Source organism: Protomyctophum parallelum (genome assembly GCF_964188405.1).
Source record: "Protomyctophum parallelum genome assembly, chromosome: 15".
Lineage (NCBI taxonomy): Eukaryota > Metazoa > Chordata > Actinopteri > Myctophiformes > Myctophidae > Protomyctophum > Protomyctophum parallelum.
In genome coordinates this window covers 4,216,730-4,231,532 of record NC_139710.1, presented here as the reverse complement: position 1 = coordinate 4,231,532, position 14,803 = coordinate 4,216,730, and the positions used below count along the sequence as shown (strand labels likewise).

At 41.6% G+C, this 14,803-nt stretch overlaps 1 protein-coding gene across 3 annotated transcripts in view; it reads right to left on the bottom strand.

The window, feature by feature from the left end:
- Positions 1-14,803, bottom strand: part of unc5db (unc-5 netrin receptor Db) — a 242,114-nt gene that overhangs the window by 61,684 nt on the left and 165,627 nt on the right. For all 3 annotated transcript variants that reach the window (XM_083783854.1, XM_083783856.1, XM_083783855.1), the window contains exons 5-6: positions 6,822-7,002; positions 4,919-5,086 (exon numbers count right to left, since the gene is read on the bottom strand). In XM_083783854.1, coding sequence (XP_083639980.1) covers positions 4,919-5,086; positions 6,822-7,002 — 349 coding nt within the window. The remainder of the gene's footprint in view (positions 1-4,918; positions 5,087-6,821; positions 7,003-14,803) is intronic.

Below are 14,803 nucleotides of genomic sequence, written 5' to 3'. Positions count from 1 at the left end.
CGGGTAAGGGCTAGTATTTAATAAATCATCGTCTTGTGATCAAGACGGATCTGTGAGAATTTTCATATTCCATCCTGATTGGCTATGAGATCCAAAGTTTCCAGGAGTGGTCCGATTTGAACAAAATGCCTCAAATAATGAACGCTGCGTCCGGTTGCCATTCTCCGAACTTCAAGTGCTATAAATACAGTTTATTATGTATTATTAACACAAATTCACAGAAGATGATGGGCAAGGTTGATGATTATCGCAAAAAATATATAATAATATCGTAATCGATATTGTGAGCCCAATAGCGTGTATCGCATTGTATGGATGAAATTGTGTATTATGGCACTCCTAATAGCGGTGCATACAGTAAATATAAAAAGGAAAAACAGACACATCACAGTAGTACGTACACATAATGCATACAGCCCAAGTATTATAGTAGTATACAGTAGCATGTACACATAATGCATACAGCCCAAGCCCACTGTGTGTGTGTGTGTGTGGTGAGGAGCAAACTATGGAGCACATCATTGAAGTTTGCCCTTTCCAAAGACTGGAAGGAGGATTAGTCACCCTCCTTACAGCAGACCAGGAGGCAACCGCTTGGCTTAAGGACTTTGCATTCGCTGAATAAATAAATATGCATACAGGCCACACGCACATGTGCATACAGACAGAACACAGCATGTGTGGTGGTAGTGCAGCTTGAGACGTCATTTTCTCCATATTAACCTTCAGGCGTGTTCATATATAATGGTGTCTGATGCAGGGCAATGAAGCCGAGTCAGCCTGGTCGCATGTTAACGGGCAGGTTTCTTCTGCCGCCTGTGTCATCCGATCAAGGAGGCGCTCATCATGCTTAGCTCAACAGATATTGTGGGACCATATGGTGCCTGGAGACGTTTTGGCAGTGTTCGTGGTGGCCATAATCCATTTTTGCGAGCAGAGCCGAAAGGTAATTTTCCTTTTGTTGCTTTGTCGGGGGTGGGTACCTACACACTTCCACGTTTGTTCGCAATTTCTCATCTAATTTAAATGCAAATGACATCTTTTGTATGAATGCCGAGCGCTTCTGAGTTGACCATGGTCACGAATGAGTGCAACGCCTGTTGAGCTTTCTGTGTGATCGTTTTCCTCTTACAATAGGCACTCTGATGCCGCCTCTGATCCTCACAGAATGAATTGTCCTCACAATTGTCAAAACAACACATACAACCTGACAGTCTAAGCTCTGTAACTGCTGCTAACGTCCGTATAGGCAGGGTAATGTTATGGGGGGGGGGGGGGGGGGGAAACACAGACACAGGAAATAGTTCTTATGCTGCTGTGGTTGACATGCTGCTCCGCAGAGCATATGATTAAAAAGAGAACCTGCAAGGACGTTATATGAAAGAAAATAGATCCTAGCTCCTGCTGGCCGCCACCTAGCTCCTGGTGGCCGTCACAGGCTTTAAACTGCTTTTAAATTCAAGCACTTTCAAGGTCTATAGGGCCACACAAAATTTCACTAAACTGTCATCCAACCGATGAGTCAAGTATCATTTGAATGCAATACCTCTCTAGCAGGGGCATCATTTGGGGTCCCAGTGCATGGCAGTTCCTCTTCTAGTGTTCACAGTTAACCTGAAACTCAGTTCTTTCATGGATATTTTCTCAATTTATAGTGCATCTCAAACCACACCGATCCATCATCCTGTGACATATTATTATTATTATAGACACGTTTTCTTTTCTGCAACAAGACATTTATTAGCCACTTTCAACCTGCCGACCCTATTTTGGGGCATGTTGAAAATGTGTCATGATCTTTTTTCTTATTGAGAGTGGCAAAAATACTGAAATTAGCAGATGTACAAGCTCACAACGCAGCGTGATGCAACATGTTGTGAGGTTGTGGATTGGCTGTTAGCTATTAGATTTTTTTTTTTAAATGCGCTGCAACTGGATTACGTTCGTCACCACATGACCACGTGATATTACTTCTATGTTCACTAATTTGAGTGTAGAGGGCTCTGTTGGTCTTATACACATAATTGTGGCGATCACAATTGCTTACTTCTCCAACGTGAAGCTTTTTGCATTTATACACTTAAAGGAGAATTCCATACTAAAAGGCTTTCTTACCTTTCTTTGTAGTTGTTACGTCCCCACCAAAGAGGTCCAGGTGTTATTTTGTGCAAAAGCTCCTTATTGGCTATTTCCCCTACCATAAGCCCTAAATGAATTGCATTGAATTGAATGGGAATTGAATGGGGCTATGGGGTGTTGTGCTTATTCGCTTATTTCCATCGCTCAAAAAAAATATTGTGTGTATATATCCTCTCTTCATAATGTAAATAATATCCCAAGCGGCACACTTTACTACTTATTCCGATGGAAATAAGCGAATTAGCACAACACCCCATAGCCCCATTCAATTCCCATTCAATTCAATGCAATTCATTGAGGGCTTATGGTGGGGGAAATAGCCAATAAGGAGTTTTTGCAACAAAAAAAAACACCTGGACCTCTTTGGTGGGGACGTAACGACTACTAAGAAAGGTAAGAAAGTCTACTAGCATGGAATTCTCCTTTAACTACAGTATGGTCCTACTGCCGTGTCTGTGAACGTTCTCTTTTATTACTGCATTCATTGTCGTTGCCTTTTTGCATCTACGTGATTTTATTGTTCTTGCCCTTTTTGTCCCTTTTATTATTTTGAATGGCATTTGTTGTAGGCTACGTTATTGCATTTCTTCCCGCTGTAATTGTGTGGTGGATACACCTAGGTGTTTTGAGAAGTCATTTTTATTTACTTTTTCCATATTGTCCTTTTTGTATACCCATTCGAATATATGAACACCAAATTATGTACAGTGTGGGTAATGCGATGACATAGAAATGACTGATGTATGTATTTTGAGGTGTAATCAGTCTGGTGTCAGAGCGAGGCACTTGCCCGTCGGACAAGTAGTACTTTCTGGGGAAAGTGTGGCCCCTCCCACTGATTTAGCTAGACAATTACATTGTCAAGTCACCCCTGTAATTAGGACGGGATTTATCACCCAAGAATCATGGTTTTGCAAAGTGTTTACATTTTTCACATTTGCGGCACCCACTATGGATGAAAATGGAATTGCTTTTGGCTCTCTAGTGATTCAACCACCCTGGATATGTGATTAAAATTTGTGGTGGAATGGACATTCCGTTCGTGATTTGTGGCATTTCTTGTAAAATAGGCCCCCTCCTACTATTTGGACAAAATATGTAGGTAGAAGATCAAAAAGTGTGCTTTGAAGAAAATTCAAAATGGTGGAAAATCGATCCCACACAAAATGGGCTAAAGTTATAAGGCAAAATGTAATGTGGGCTGTTATAGCTCCACCATGAGGCCGACTGATGAAATGATTTATTACATTAATTCTAATAGTATTATGAACCTCCCCTCCAAGTGTTGTAACTGTAGCCCTTACGGTTTCTGAGAGAAAAGCACTTGAATGTGAGTCTTAAAAATTCACTAATAATTAACAGCGTTAAATTTGTTGAATTGAAAAAAGGGCCGCATTAAGACCTCCATTATAATTATAATGGTCAATGCCTGTGTGACAATTCACAGCGATTGGTGCAGCCAGTGAGGAGTGTTTCAGACTGACATTCATTCGTTCATTCAGACAGACAGACATTCCGTTTTATGCTTGGAGAATTGTTTCTCTATCTGAATGACAGTTTGGTTTTGTCCCAGAGCTGTAAATCTGAGAACTTCTAGCTCCGTGGCATCAACCAGGGTAACCTGAGATTGTAGATCGGACGGGTACCGGTGTGTCATTAGTTTCTCATCCACAACAGCTGCTAGTAATTGCGATGCTGTTTGTATGTAACACGCCTTTTTCCTGTATTGTATCAGACATGATGAAGATTCGCTAGGGTCGAAACATTGTTGCGAATGCAGTGAGCACTAACTATGAGACCCTGCAGATCATGTCTGTGTGTCCGTGTGTCTGTCTGTCCCGCTGTTACACCACCCGCCCGCCACCAGAGGGCGCAGCTGTATCACACAAAACACACACACGCACGCACTCACACACACACACACACACACACAACTTAACTTAAAAAAAACTTAACTTAAAAAAAAAACTTTAAAAACACAAAAAACATAACTTAAAAAAAACTTTAAAAACACTTAACTTAAAAAAACTTAACTTAAAAATAAAATCTTAAAAAAACACAAAAAACATAACTTAAAAAAAACTTTAAAAACACTTAACTTCAAAAAACGTAACTTAAAAATAAAATCTTAAACTTAAAAAAACACAAAAAAACTTAACTTAAAAAAAACTTTAAAAACACTTAACTTAAAAAAAACTTAACTTTAAAATATAATCTTAAAAAAACACAAAAAAGAGAACTTTAAAAAGAAAACCTTAAAAAAGTATGTAATTTATTCTAATTGTTGTTATTGCCATTTACGAGCTGCGTTCGCTTCCCGCGTTTGCGCGTCTTACTTGTACCTAATTGATTAAATAAATTCCTGGGAGCCGATAGTGTGCAGACTTATGTATTTTTTTGTATTTTAGTTCGGCAACCTGTGACTTTGTTGGGGACGTGCATGCTTCCCTCTGGACTCACTGGATCAGTGGAACGTCCTATTCATCGGTATAACAATGATAGTGTTTTGGCAATTATTTGGTTATTGCAACACTTGCAATAACCTCAAGGCCCACCAGTGGGCCCCAGCCCACCGGTTGGGAATGGCTTATGTAGAGCCTTGGTTCTCAAAGTGCATCGCAATAATGTTGTCATTTATATGTTGGCTATTCAAAAGCTGCAGATCTACAAGCTCACAGCGAGTCATTTCATGCCACGATGCAAGCTTCTGCTATTTTTTTTAAAGGTTTGAAACCACTGATTATGTAAATTATGAATGTATGTATGAAGAGGGACTGACTTGGGCAAAGGGCATTGCAAGTGATCTTCTGAACAGACATGCCCTCACAGAACAGTCCTCCATTAAGAGGCGCTGGGTTGGTACAGGTCCGAGACCGCTTCTGGACTCCGCGCCCACACGGCACATTGCAGGATGACCACTCTGTCCACAAAGACCATCCTCCATTCACTGGAGGAGGCAGAGAGAGAGAGAAACAGTGTGAGAAAAACATAACGAAAGGTAGGTGTGCAACAGTTAAAGGTGCAGTAAGTTATATACTGTATAGTTCTTTATTACATGGCGTGGTTGAAATGCTTGATTCTGATTGGTCAATCGCTGAATTCAGATGTCTGTTATTTCTGGATAATGACCGCTCCGCTCTATAACAGACCGCTGGCTAATCAAACCACCTGCTGCACCCCGCTTGATTTACTGCTGTTTCCAACATGACAGCCATGTAAACACACACACACAATGTCATTTACAGCTAAAAAAAAATCTCAAAAATGTTTTTGAAAACATTTGAGCGAGAAATAGACAAAGCAGTACCCGTAAATGGATTCTATTTGATCAACTCACTTCCTCGTTTTCCAACAGTGCTGGGCAGACGCTGGCCAGCGCGACACTTATGGAATACTTTTATTACCGCAAGCAAGGACATATCTCGTGTTGTTGTGTTTTGGGTCAATTTATTAATTTATGTAGTAAGTAGCCATGTAATAAGCGGGATAATGTGTGCCTAGGTGGTCATTGTCGGGAGATAATCACCCTGACATTATCCTTTACACATTGTATCAAAATAAAGTAAGGGCTCGTACAACACAGCTTCCTACAACACAAATTATTTGATTACTCAACAATGTAATCGATAGAAAAATAGCTGATTTATTTATAGTTGCTGCCCTAAACCAAAGAGATGGAGAAGTAGGGATAAAGAGGACGTAATAACATTGTTCCCCTTCAGATCATAAATAATAGTAAAATAAGAGCTGAAGTTCCTAATGATTATGCCTGCAGCAAGACTCTGCGAGGAAAGAATGCCAAACGGCCGGGGCAAACTCAGCACAATTCAGTATGCTGCCTAGCACACACCCTCCCATAATAGCTAATTGCTGACTTCACAGTCAACAGCTTTTGAATGAATATATATACAGTCATGAAAAAGCATGAGAAAGCAAAGAAGACAGACATTAAAAGGAATTGTCTGCACCGTTTCCACAGGCCGTCAGTGACTCATAATACCAGACAGGTTGAGGTGTTGTGGAAATAGTTTTCTCTGTAGTCGACCACTTAGTGCTCTGATTTAGTAACAGGTTTTAGTCTGTGCTCACTCTGACTTGAGACGCAAGGAGGCTAAATGCTTCAGCGCGTTATCAAAGCTTGTGAACCTGTGTTTGGCTGCAAGGGCCGCTTGTGAATAAATATTTAATGAGCAACACTCCTTTTAAATGTGATTAAGATACATTGGCTTATTCTCTTTCATAAGGTACACATTGATTTTAAATGAGAGGCTGAATAATACATTCATCCAAATAATGGGGAATCTTTCTTCGCCAGAAAATGCCAAGAAGTCTCTTAATCAAGTCTCTTAATCACTTGTGTGGGGGCATGGGTAACTAAAAACAAATTGACCTCATAAGTACACAGTAAACCCCGTAGCAGTTCACTGCATGTTGTAGTAGTAGGCAAATGTAGTGGATTTAAGGGTAGGGAGACTGCAGCAGTGGGATGTTGACAACAAATAGTATTGCTGTAGTAGGATGGGTGGCTCGAGCCTATGCCCCCCCCAAGGTGGGGGCTCCTCACTGGCAGGTGAACACAAATAAAGAAATACTGTATGCCGTTATATAAACATAACAACTGGAAAGGAACCGGAAGGGGTTTTGTTGGGGGGGGGGGGGGGGGGAGGCTATCGGTTGCATACCGAAGACTATCACAGTGGCGGTGGCACTGCGTCTCTTCGCCACAATGTTGCTGGCCAAGCAGGTGTAGTTGGCGGAGTCGGACAGACGCGCCTCGTTGATGATCAGGTTGTGGTCAGCTCGCGTGTCTACGTGGTCGTCGCTGAGCGAACTCAGCAGCTCCTCATTTTTCAGCCACTCCACCTGGTTGGCAGAGACAGAAGGAGAGGTTAAAGAGAGAATGACAGGAAGAGATCATTTCCAAAGAGCTGTGATTTCATTTTGAGAGAGAGGGAGAGAGAGAGCACAATAGCACAACAAGCACATCATTCAGTTCAGGGAATTATCCACAACAGGTTCTAGCCTGTAACAGTATAAGCCTGAACTAAATTTACCTATGAGAAATAAATATAATACAAGATACCATGATATCACATACACCCCCATAAAATAAACGAGTAAATAAGTAAATAATAATAATAATAATAACTAGAACTGCACTCTTGTCGAGTGCATACTTGCTTGTTGCACACTAGTAGGCCATAAATGGTCAACTAGTGCGCAAGCAGAGCACGCAAGTCCTTTAAACTGTCAAATCTCAGTATCTCTGTGAAGGAACGTTTGAAATGTATAATTTTTAGATGTAACTATTTGCTACCTACCTACTTTATGCATGTAAACACCTAGTATTATTAAGTATTTCTTCTTTGCTTTCTTTGCTCTCGAACTGAAAGGGGTATTTTAAGGAGATAATTTCTTATGTGAATACGTTTCCTTCGTTCATTGGTTTTGTTTTGTAGTTTTACCCTTAGATTTCCTTCCTCTTTAAGGTATTGGTTCATCTTTTTATTCATTTTATAACAATAATTCCTGCCTTTTGTTCTTCTAGTTCAACTATGGATTGGTACAGAATGCTATATAATATAGCTCTATGCGTCTCACTTCTTTTCCAAATAAAATGCGATCTCTCTATATTTATTTGGACAACTTCAGTTATTTAGGTCTGAAGGTATAAATCTTATCTTTCTTAACTTTTACTAGATAGTATACGTATGACTAGCTGTAAATGATGACGTAAGAATTATATATAGTATATATATATAGTATATAGGCATATACTGTATATACGTATACATATATACTCTATACTCTATACTGTATAAAGTGTGTAGTTGTAAGTTGATTAGCGGTATACTGTGGTTACTTTGCGCCAAAAACCGTGACAGCTGTCCCGCCATTTGATGTTTATGCAAGAAAACAGCAAATCTGTGCCTGGTTTGCTGGGACCAAATGACCACAAATGACCATATTTCTTACGTCATCATTAAGAGCTAGTCATACATATACACACCACGTACTCTGGTCCCAGCAGATCAGGCACAATTTGCTATTTTATTTTTTACTCTGATTATTTATATAGTATACGTATGACTAGCTCTAAATGATGACGTAAGAAATATATATAGTATATATATAGTATATAGGCATATACTATATACGTATACATATATACTCTATACTCTATACTGTATAAAGTGGGTAGTTGTAAGTTGATTCGCGGTATACTGTGGTTACTTTGCGCCAAAACCGTGACAGCTGTCCCGCCATTTGATGTTTATGCAAGAAAACAGCAAATCTGTGCTGGTTTGCTGGGACCAAATGACCACAAATGACCATATTTCTTACGTCATCATTAAGAGCTAGTCATACACATACACACCACGTACTCTGGTCCCAGCAGATCAGGCACAATTTGCTATTTTATTTTGACTGATTATGTATATAGTATACGTATGACTAGCTCTAAATGATGACGTAAGAAATATATATAGTATATATATAGTATATAGGCATATACTATATACGTATACATATATACTCTATACTCTATACTGTATAAAGTGGGTAGTTGTAAGTTGATTAGCGGTATACTGTGGTTACTTTGCGCCAAAAACCGTGACAGCTGTCCCGCCATTTGATGTTTATGCAAGAAAACAGCAAATCTGTGCCTGGTTTGCTGGGACCAAATTACCACAAATGACCATATTTCTTACGTCATCATTAAGAGCTAGTCATACATATACACACCACGTACTCTGGTCCCAGCAGATCAGGCACAATTTGCTATTTTATTTTGACTGATTATGTATATAGTATACGTATGACTAGCTCTAAATGATGACGTAAGAAATATATATAGTATATATATAGTATATAGGCATATACTATATACGTATACATATATACTCTATACTCTATACTGTATAAAGTGTGTAGTTGTAAGTTGATTAGCGGTATACTGTGGTTACTTTGCGCCAAAAACCGTGACAGCTGTCCCGCCATTTGATGTTTATGCAAGAAAACAGCTAATCTGTGCCTGGTTTGCTGGGACCAAATGACCATATTTCTTACGTCATCATTAAGAGCTAGTCATACATATACACACCACGTACTCTGGTCCCAGCAGATCAGGCACAATTTGCTATTTTATTTTTACTGATTATGTATATAGTATACGTATGACTAGCTCTAAATGATGACGTAAGAAATATATATAGTATATATATAGTATATAGGCATATACTATATACGTATACATATATACTCTATACTCTATACTGTATAAAGTGGGTAGTTGTAAGTTGATTAGCGGTATACTGTGGTTACTTTGCGCCAAAAACCGTGACAGCTGTCCCGCCATTTGATGTTTATGCAAGAAAACAGCAAATCTGTGCCTGGTTTGCTGGGACCAAATGACCACAAATGACCATATTTCTTACGTCATCATTAAGAGCTAGTCATACATATACACACCACGTACTCTGGTCCCAGCAGATCAGGCACAATTTGCTATTTTATTTTTACTGATTATGTATATAGTATACGTATGACTAGCTCTAAATGATGACGTAAGAAATATGGTCATTTGTGGTCATTTGGTCCCAGCAAAACAGGCACATATTTGATGTTTTTCTGCATAAACATCGAATGGCGGGACAGCTGTCACGGCGGAAGAGACCGGGCGAAAACATTACTTGCGCGCTCTGCTTGCGCAAGTAATAATTTGAACATTTAAATCATATTCCAATTAGCATTTTCTAAGAATTTGTGAGTATTTTGAACTTTGAAGGGCAGGGGGAACTTCCTATTGTACCACATCATAAACAATCCACATGCCTGTCAAATCGCATCATCATCATTCTCTCTCCAATCCTGTAGAAGACCAGCTATAGTCAGACAGAGCTCCCCAGCAATACTGCAGCCATTAGGCAGTCAAGAGGAGCACTATAACCAATTACCAGCAACAGAGGGGAAAACTAATTATGAATTACAAACTTAGTGATGCTTTACTGCTCCTACTCCCTAGTACGGGGAGCTGCACCACTGCGTGCGCAAATTACATTCATGGAATGGCAGGATAGGCTGTGCCCAGCAGATTTACTGGGATAGAGCAGACACCCCTTATAATAAACAAACACACCGGCTGGATTTAAAGTAGGGTGAGAGAGAAAGCCTTCGGGCACACAAGCACTGCAACGTAAATAGAAATGACACCCAGACCTCAGGGATGATGGATTGCAGGTAAATACATAGAAAAAAAAAAGAAAGATAAACATAATGCACTGATCATTTTTCAAGTCTTTTTCCTTTTTTCATATTGTACATACGCTGCAAACACACATTCTGAGGGGATCACGGCGCCCAGCTGTCTGTCCAACATATATTCACAGTCAATTCTAACAGCTATTTGACTCATTAAACAACAGATAGCAGCGAAGAGAGTTATACTGCAGTGTAGCAGTAACGACTGAAGGACCGTTTTCTTCCAAACAACCCCCCCCCCCCCCCCCCCCCGTTCTGCCTCGTAGAAAACATTTTGACGACGGTCTTCAAGACGGTCTCCATATTCTGCTTCACAATTAAAAGATACCCTTTAGTGAGTGTTTCATCAGTGGCACAGCGTTTAGCCAAGTCGATAGATAAGCCGAGGAGAGAGGAGAGGAAAAGAAAGGCGAAAGTGGAGAGAGAGAGAGAGAGAGAGAGAGAGAGAGAGAGAGGGGGGTAGGGGGAGGGAAGAGAACTACGGGGGAAAGACTCTAATTTCTCATGATTAAACTAATCTGTCACTGAATGGGAAGCCGGCCAGGGTGACATAAGCGTCAGCGAGAGAGAGAGAGAGCGTTCTGTTCTTTGCCCGCTCTCCCACTCTACCCTCTTTATGTGTTTATTTCATTTTCATCCTGGGAAATTTGCGAGTTGAAAGAGGCAATTAACGCTTGGAACAAGCCTGGCCTGTCGCTCCCCGGTGTGACTGTGTGTGTGTGCGTGTGTGTGTGTGTGTGTGTGTGTGTGTGTGTGTGTGTGTGTGTGTGTGTGTGTGTGTGTGTGTGTGGTGTGTGTGTGTGTGTGTGAAAAGGGGAGGGGGGGTATGTACATTAGCCCTAGGGTAATGATGAAAAGATTCACCAAGCACAAGGGAGGAGAGTAAGAGAGGAAGAGGCTGACGGTGAGGGACAGATAGAGAGAGAGAGACAAAGAGGCAGAGCAATGGTGACAGATATGGTGAGAAACAGTAGGCAATGGGAGAGAGACAAAGAGAGAGAGAGAGAGAGAGAGAGAGAGAGAGAGAGGGGCAGTGGCAGAGAGGAAAAAAAGATGAAGGGACAAATACAAATTAGGCCGCTAAGCGTGTGGCAGAGGGATGTGAGAAATGAATGGGGTAATTGGCACATTTGTTTCAATTAGGCCTCGGTCATCAGTGTCACTGTTGACGGAGAGAGGAGGGGGCGGGTGGTGATGTGGGTGCTCCGGGCATGGGCCCTTCACTGGGGGCCACGTCCCTGTGATTTCATTACCTGCTCTGCCAACAAGGTCACCTCCCTTGGCCCCGTGCTACTGGCCAGGTCCTCTCATCTTCTCAACCCATTCTGACCTGAGATCAGATTCATACGAGGTTTCCGCCGGACACACACTGTGTCTGATTAACCCATTCTGACCTGAGATCAGATTCTAGAAATGTCAGTCGCTCTTCGATTTTTCAAAAATAGCAGACCTACAAGCTCGTATCGCGCCACTCGGTGGCGCGATATGAGCTTGTAGATCTGCTATTTTTCAATAGCTAAAGCATAACATGATGCTGACACCAAAATGGGTGCCCGTTCAGAATGGGTTAAGAGTGACAGTGCATGTGCATGTGCATGTGCATGTGCATGTGCATGTGCATGTGCATGTGCATGTGCATGTGCGCACACACACACACACACACACACACACACACACACACCTCATTCAGATGACACTTAGGTCGCTGATTAGATGCTGAGAAATGTTCTGCCGGTCGAGGGGCAATTAGAGGACAGAGGAGCACTGCGACGAGTGACAGTGCAGCCGTCATAAAGACTCATGAGGAGAGAGCGCAGATGAAGATCAAAGACCTCATCGCTGCTCCTCTACCTCTACCTCTCTCTCTGCCACCCCCCCCCCCCCCCTCTCCTGACCTGGCACCTGGCTTCAAGGTGACCCACAGGCAACACTGCACTGCTGCAGCATGGCATGTAGTACACAGTGAAACCCTGAGTGTTCATTAAACCCCTTAAGACCTGAGGATTCTACGAATGCCTTCGAAATCAGTCGTTTCTCACACTTTCTTTTTCTTTTCTTTTTAAACAATTGTGTTACTGTAATTGGGTTTTTTGGGGGGAATTTTCCACAAAGTTACAAGACGTGACAAAACAGACACTCTTGACACTTTTTTTTCCCCCAGGAGCGAAAAGACACACTTTCAAGATTTTTCTAACATGTAAAAAAAAAAAAGCTGCTTTCCCAGTTTTAACGGGATAACAACTTAAAGCACAAGGGCAGTTTTGTAGTTGCCTTGTCATGACGTAACTATAGTCCAATTGGTGACATAATCTTAAATACGTTGATCAGAAATTGAAAACAGTCTCCTGACTTCCATTGTACGGCGAAACAGCTCCATTTAGGACATAAATTAAAGGTATATTCAGTGATTTCACTTAATTCAAATATCACTTATTTTTTTTTGTTTTGTTGTGATAATCCTCCCTACTATAGAGTGTGCTGGCCATATAAGGAGTTCCTCCCTGTCCCCAGTTAACCCCTGGGGGTCAAAAAACCTTAGGTTTCGTTTTTGACTCTCTATCCTGATTGGACGAAAGGCTGGGTCCCACAGCCAAAAACGAAACCTAAGGTTTTTTGAGTGAAATCACTGAATATACCTTTAATGCAAACAAAAGCTGATTCTAAAACAAATAACATCGTGAAACCGGGTTCTGCATTTTGTCTGCAAAAATGTCAACTGTTGATTTTACTATTTTGAAGATCCGGATCTAGTCCAGTTTTATTCCTAATAAATAAATTAAAAAATTAAAATAAAAAACAAAAAAAAACAAAGGTAACTTTTGTACACGCTTTGCAAGGGATAAATTAATTTAGTATAGTAAGTAAGTATAGTAGTAAGTATATACTACAAGTTCTATAACCCATTCTGAACGGGCACCCATTTTGGTGTCAGCATCATGTTATGCTTTAGCTATTGAAAAATAGCAGACCTACAAGCTCATATCGCGCCACCGAGTGGCGCGATACGAGCTTGTAGGTCTGCTATTTTTTGAAAAATCGAAGAGCGACTGACATTTTCTAGAATCTGATCTCAGGTCAGAATGGGTTCATCAGGACCAGTGTGTGTCCGGCGGAAACCTCGTATGAATCTGATCTCAGGTCAGAATGGGATAAAGGGGAATTAGAAATACCGCTGAGTCATACTTGGTCCTGCCAAAAACACGACAAGGGTCACCATCCGCTTCCGTCAAGCAAGCTGAACGGGGACAGTTACACATACACTCCACTACCTCATTAATCCAGCAGACGGATTCTCGGCGCACAATTTATCAACGACATGCACACGTTATGAAAACGCGCACGCACACGCAACACAAGAGAAAGATATGCGATACACGTATAGTACATGCTGTATGTGGGCAAATACATGACGACGACTGCACAAAATGTTTCACATACTCTAGGCCACTTTCTGAAGATATCCGAGATATGCACACAATCTCGTGCACCTGTCATTTCAAACTGATGTTGCACGCACGCATGCACGCACGCACACACACACAAAGACACAGTTTGATTTTGCCACATTGGTGTATTGGGTGGGGTCTGACAGTGTCTGGATCATGTTGGAGCGGCTGGTATCTCGACAGTGGATGGGCCGTGTTTGGAGCTAGGGGTGGTATATCTACAGTGTCTGGGTGATATTGGAGCGGCTGGTATCTCCAGCACTGCTGTTCTCTCACTCTGGAGGTTAATCAGAAATGATGGGGAGCCACTAAGTGGGCCCCATGGTGGCCAGCTGCCTCCCCACAAATGCTACTGCTTCCTCCCTGGAGTTATGCAGAGGCTGCATTACTATTCCAACCCGATTTGTCTCTTATGTTGGAGGAATACATAGAGTGTGGCTCCTGGCATGGAGGGTGTGGAGGGGTAATTGCTTGGCTTAGTAATGAGGCTCATCATCTACGCTCTTGGAGGCTCGCTCTGACCTATGAGAAAATAACAGAGGCATACCGGCACGAGGAATGAGGAAAATAAGTGTGAATGCATTGTGTGCATGGGTGTGCGCGTGGTGGTGGTGGTGGTGGTGGTGGTGGGGGGGGGGGGGGGGGGGTTAGGTTGAGTAGGTTCCATATGTGCTCGACAGAGAAAGCAGCTTGTATTACAGTCATGTTTAGCATATCCCCCCCCCCCCCCCTCTCTCTCTTTGTGATATGCACCTAGTCTACTCTGGCCAACTGAAATTACAGCAGATGACAGGGATGACATTAAAGAGCTTTCATTCAAAGAAGGTGAAATTGGCTCCTTAGTCTCGCTGATCATTTTTGCAGTAACCTCGTCACAGAAAACTCATTACGCGGCGTTGCTGTCGAGTTCTCTTCTGGCCAAATAAAAGAAGAGATCACTTCAGAGCACGCTCTCT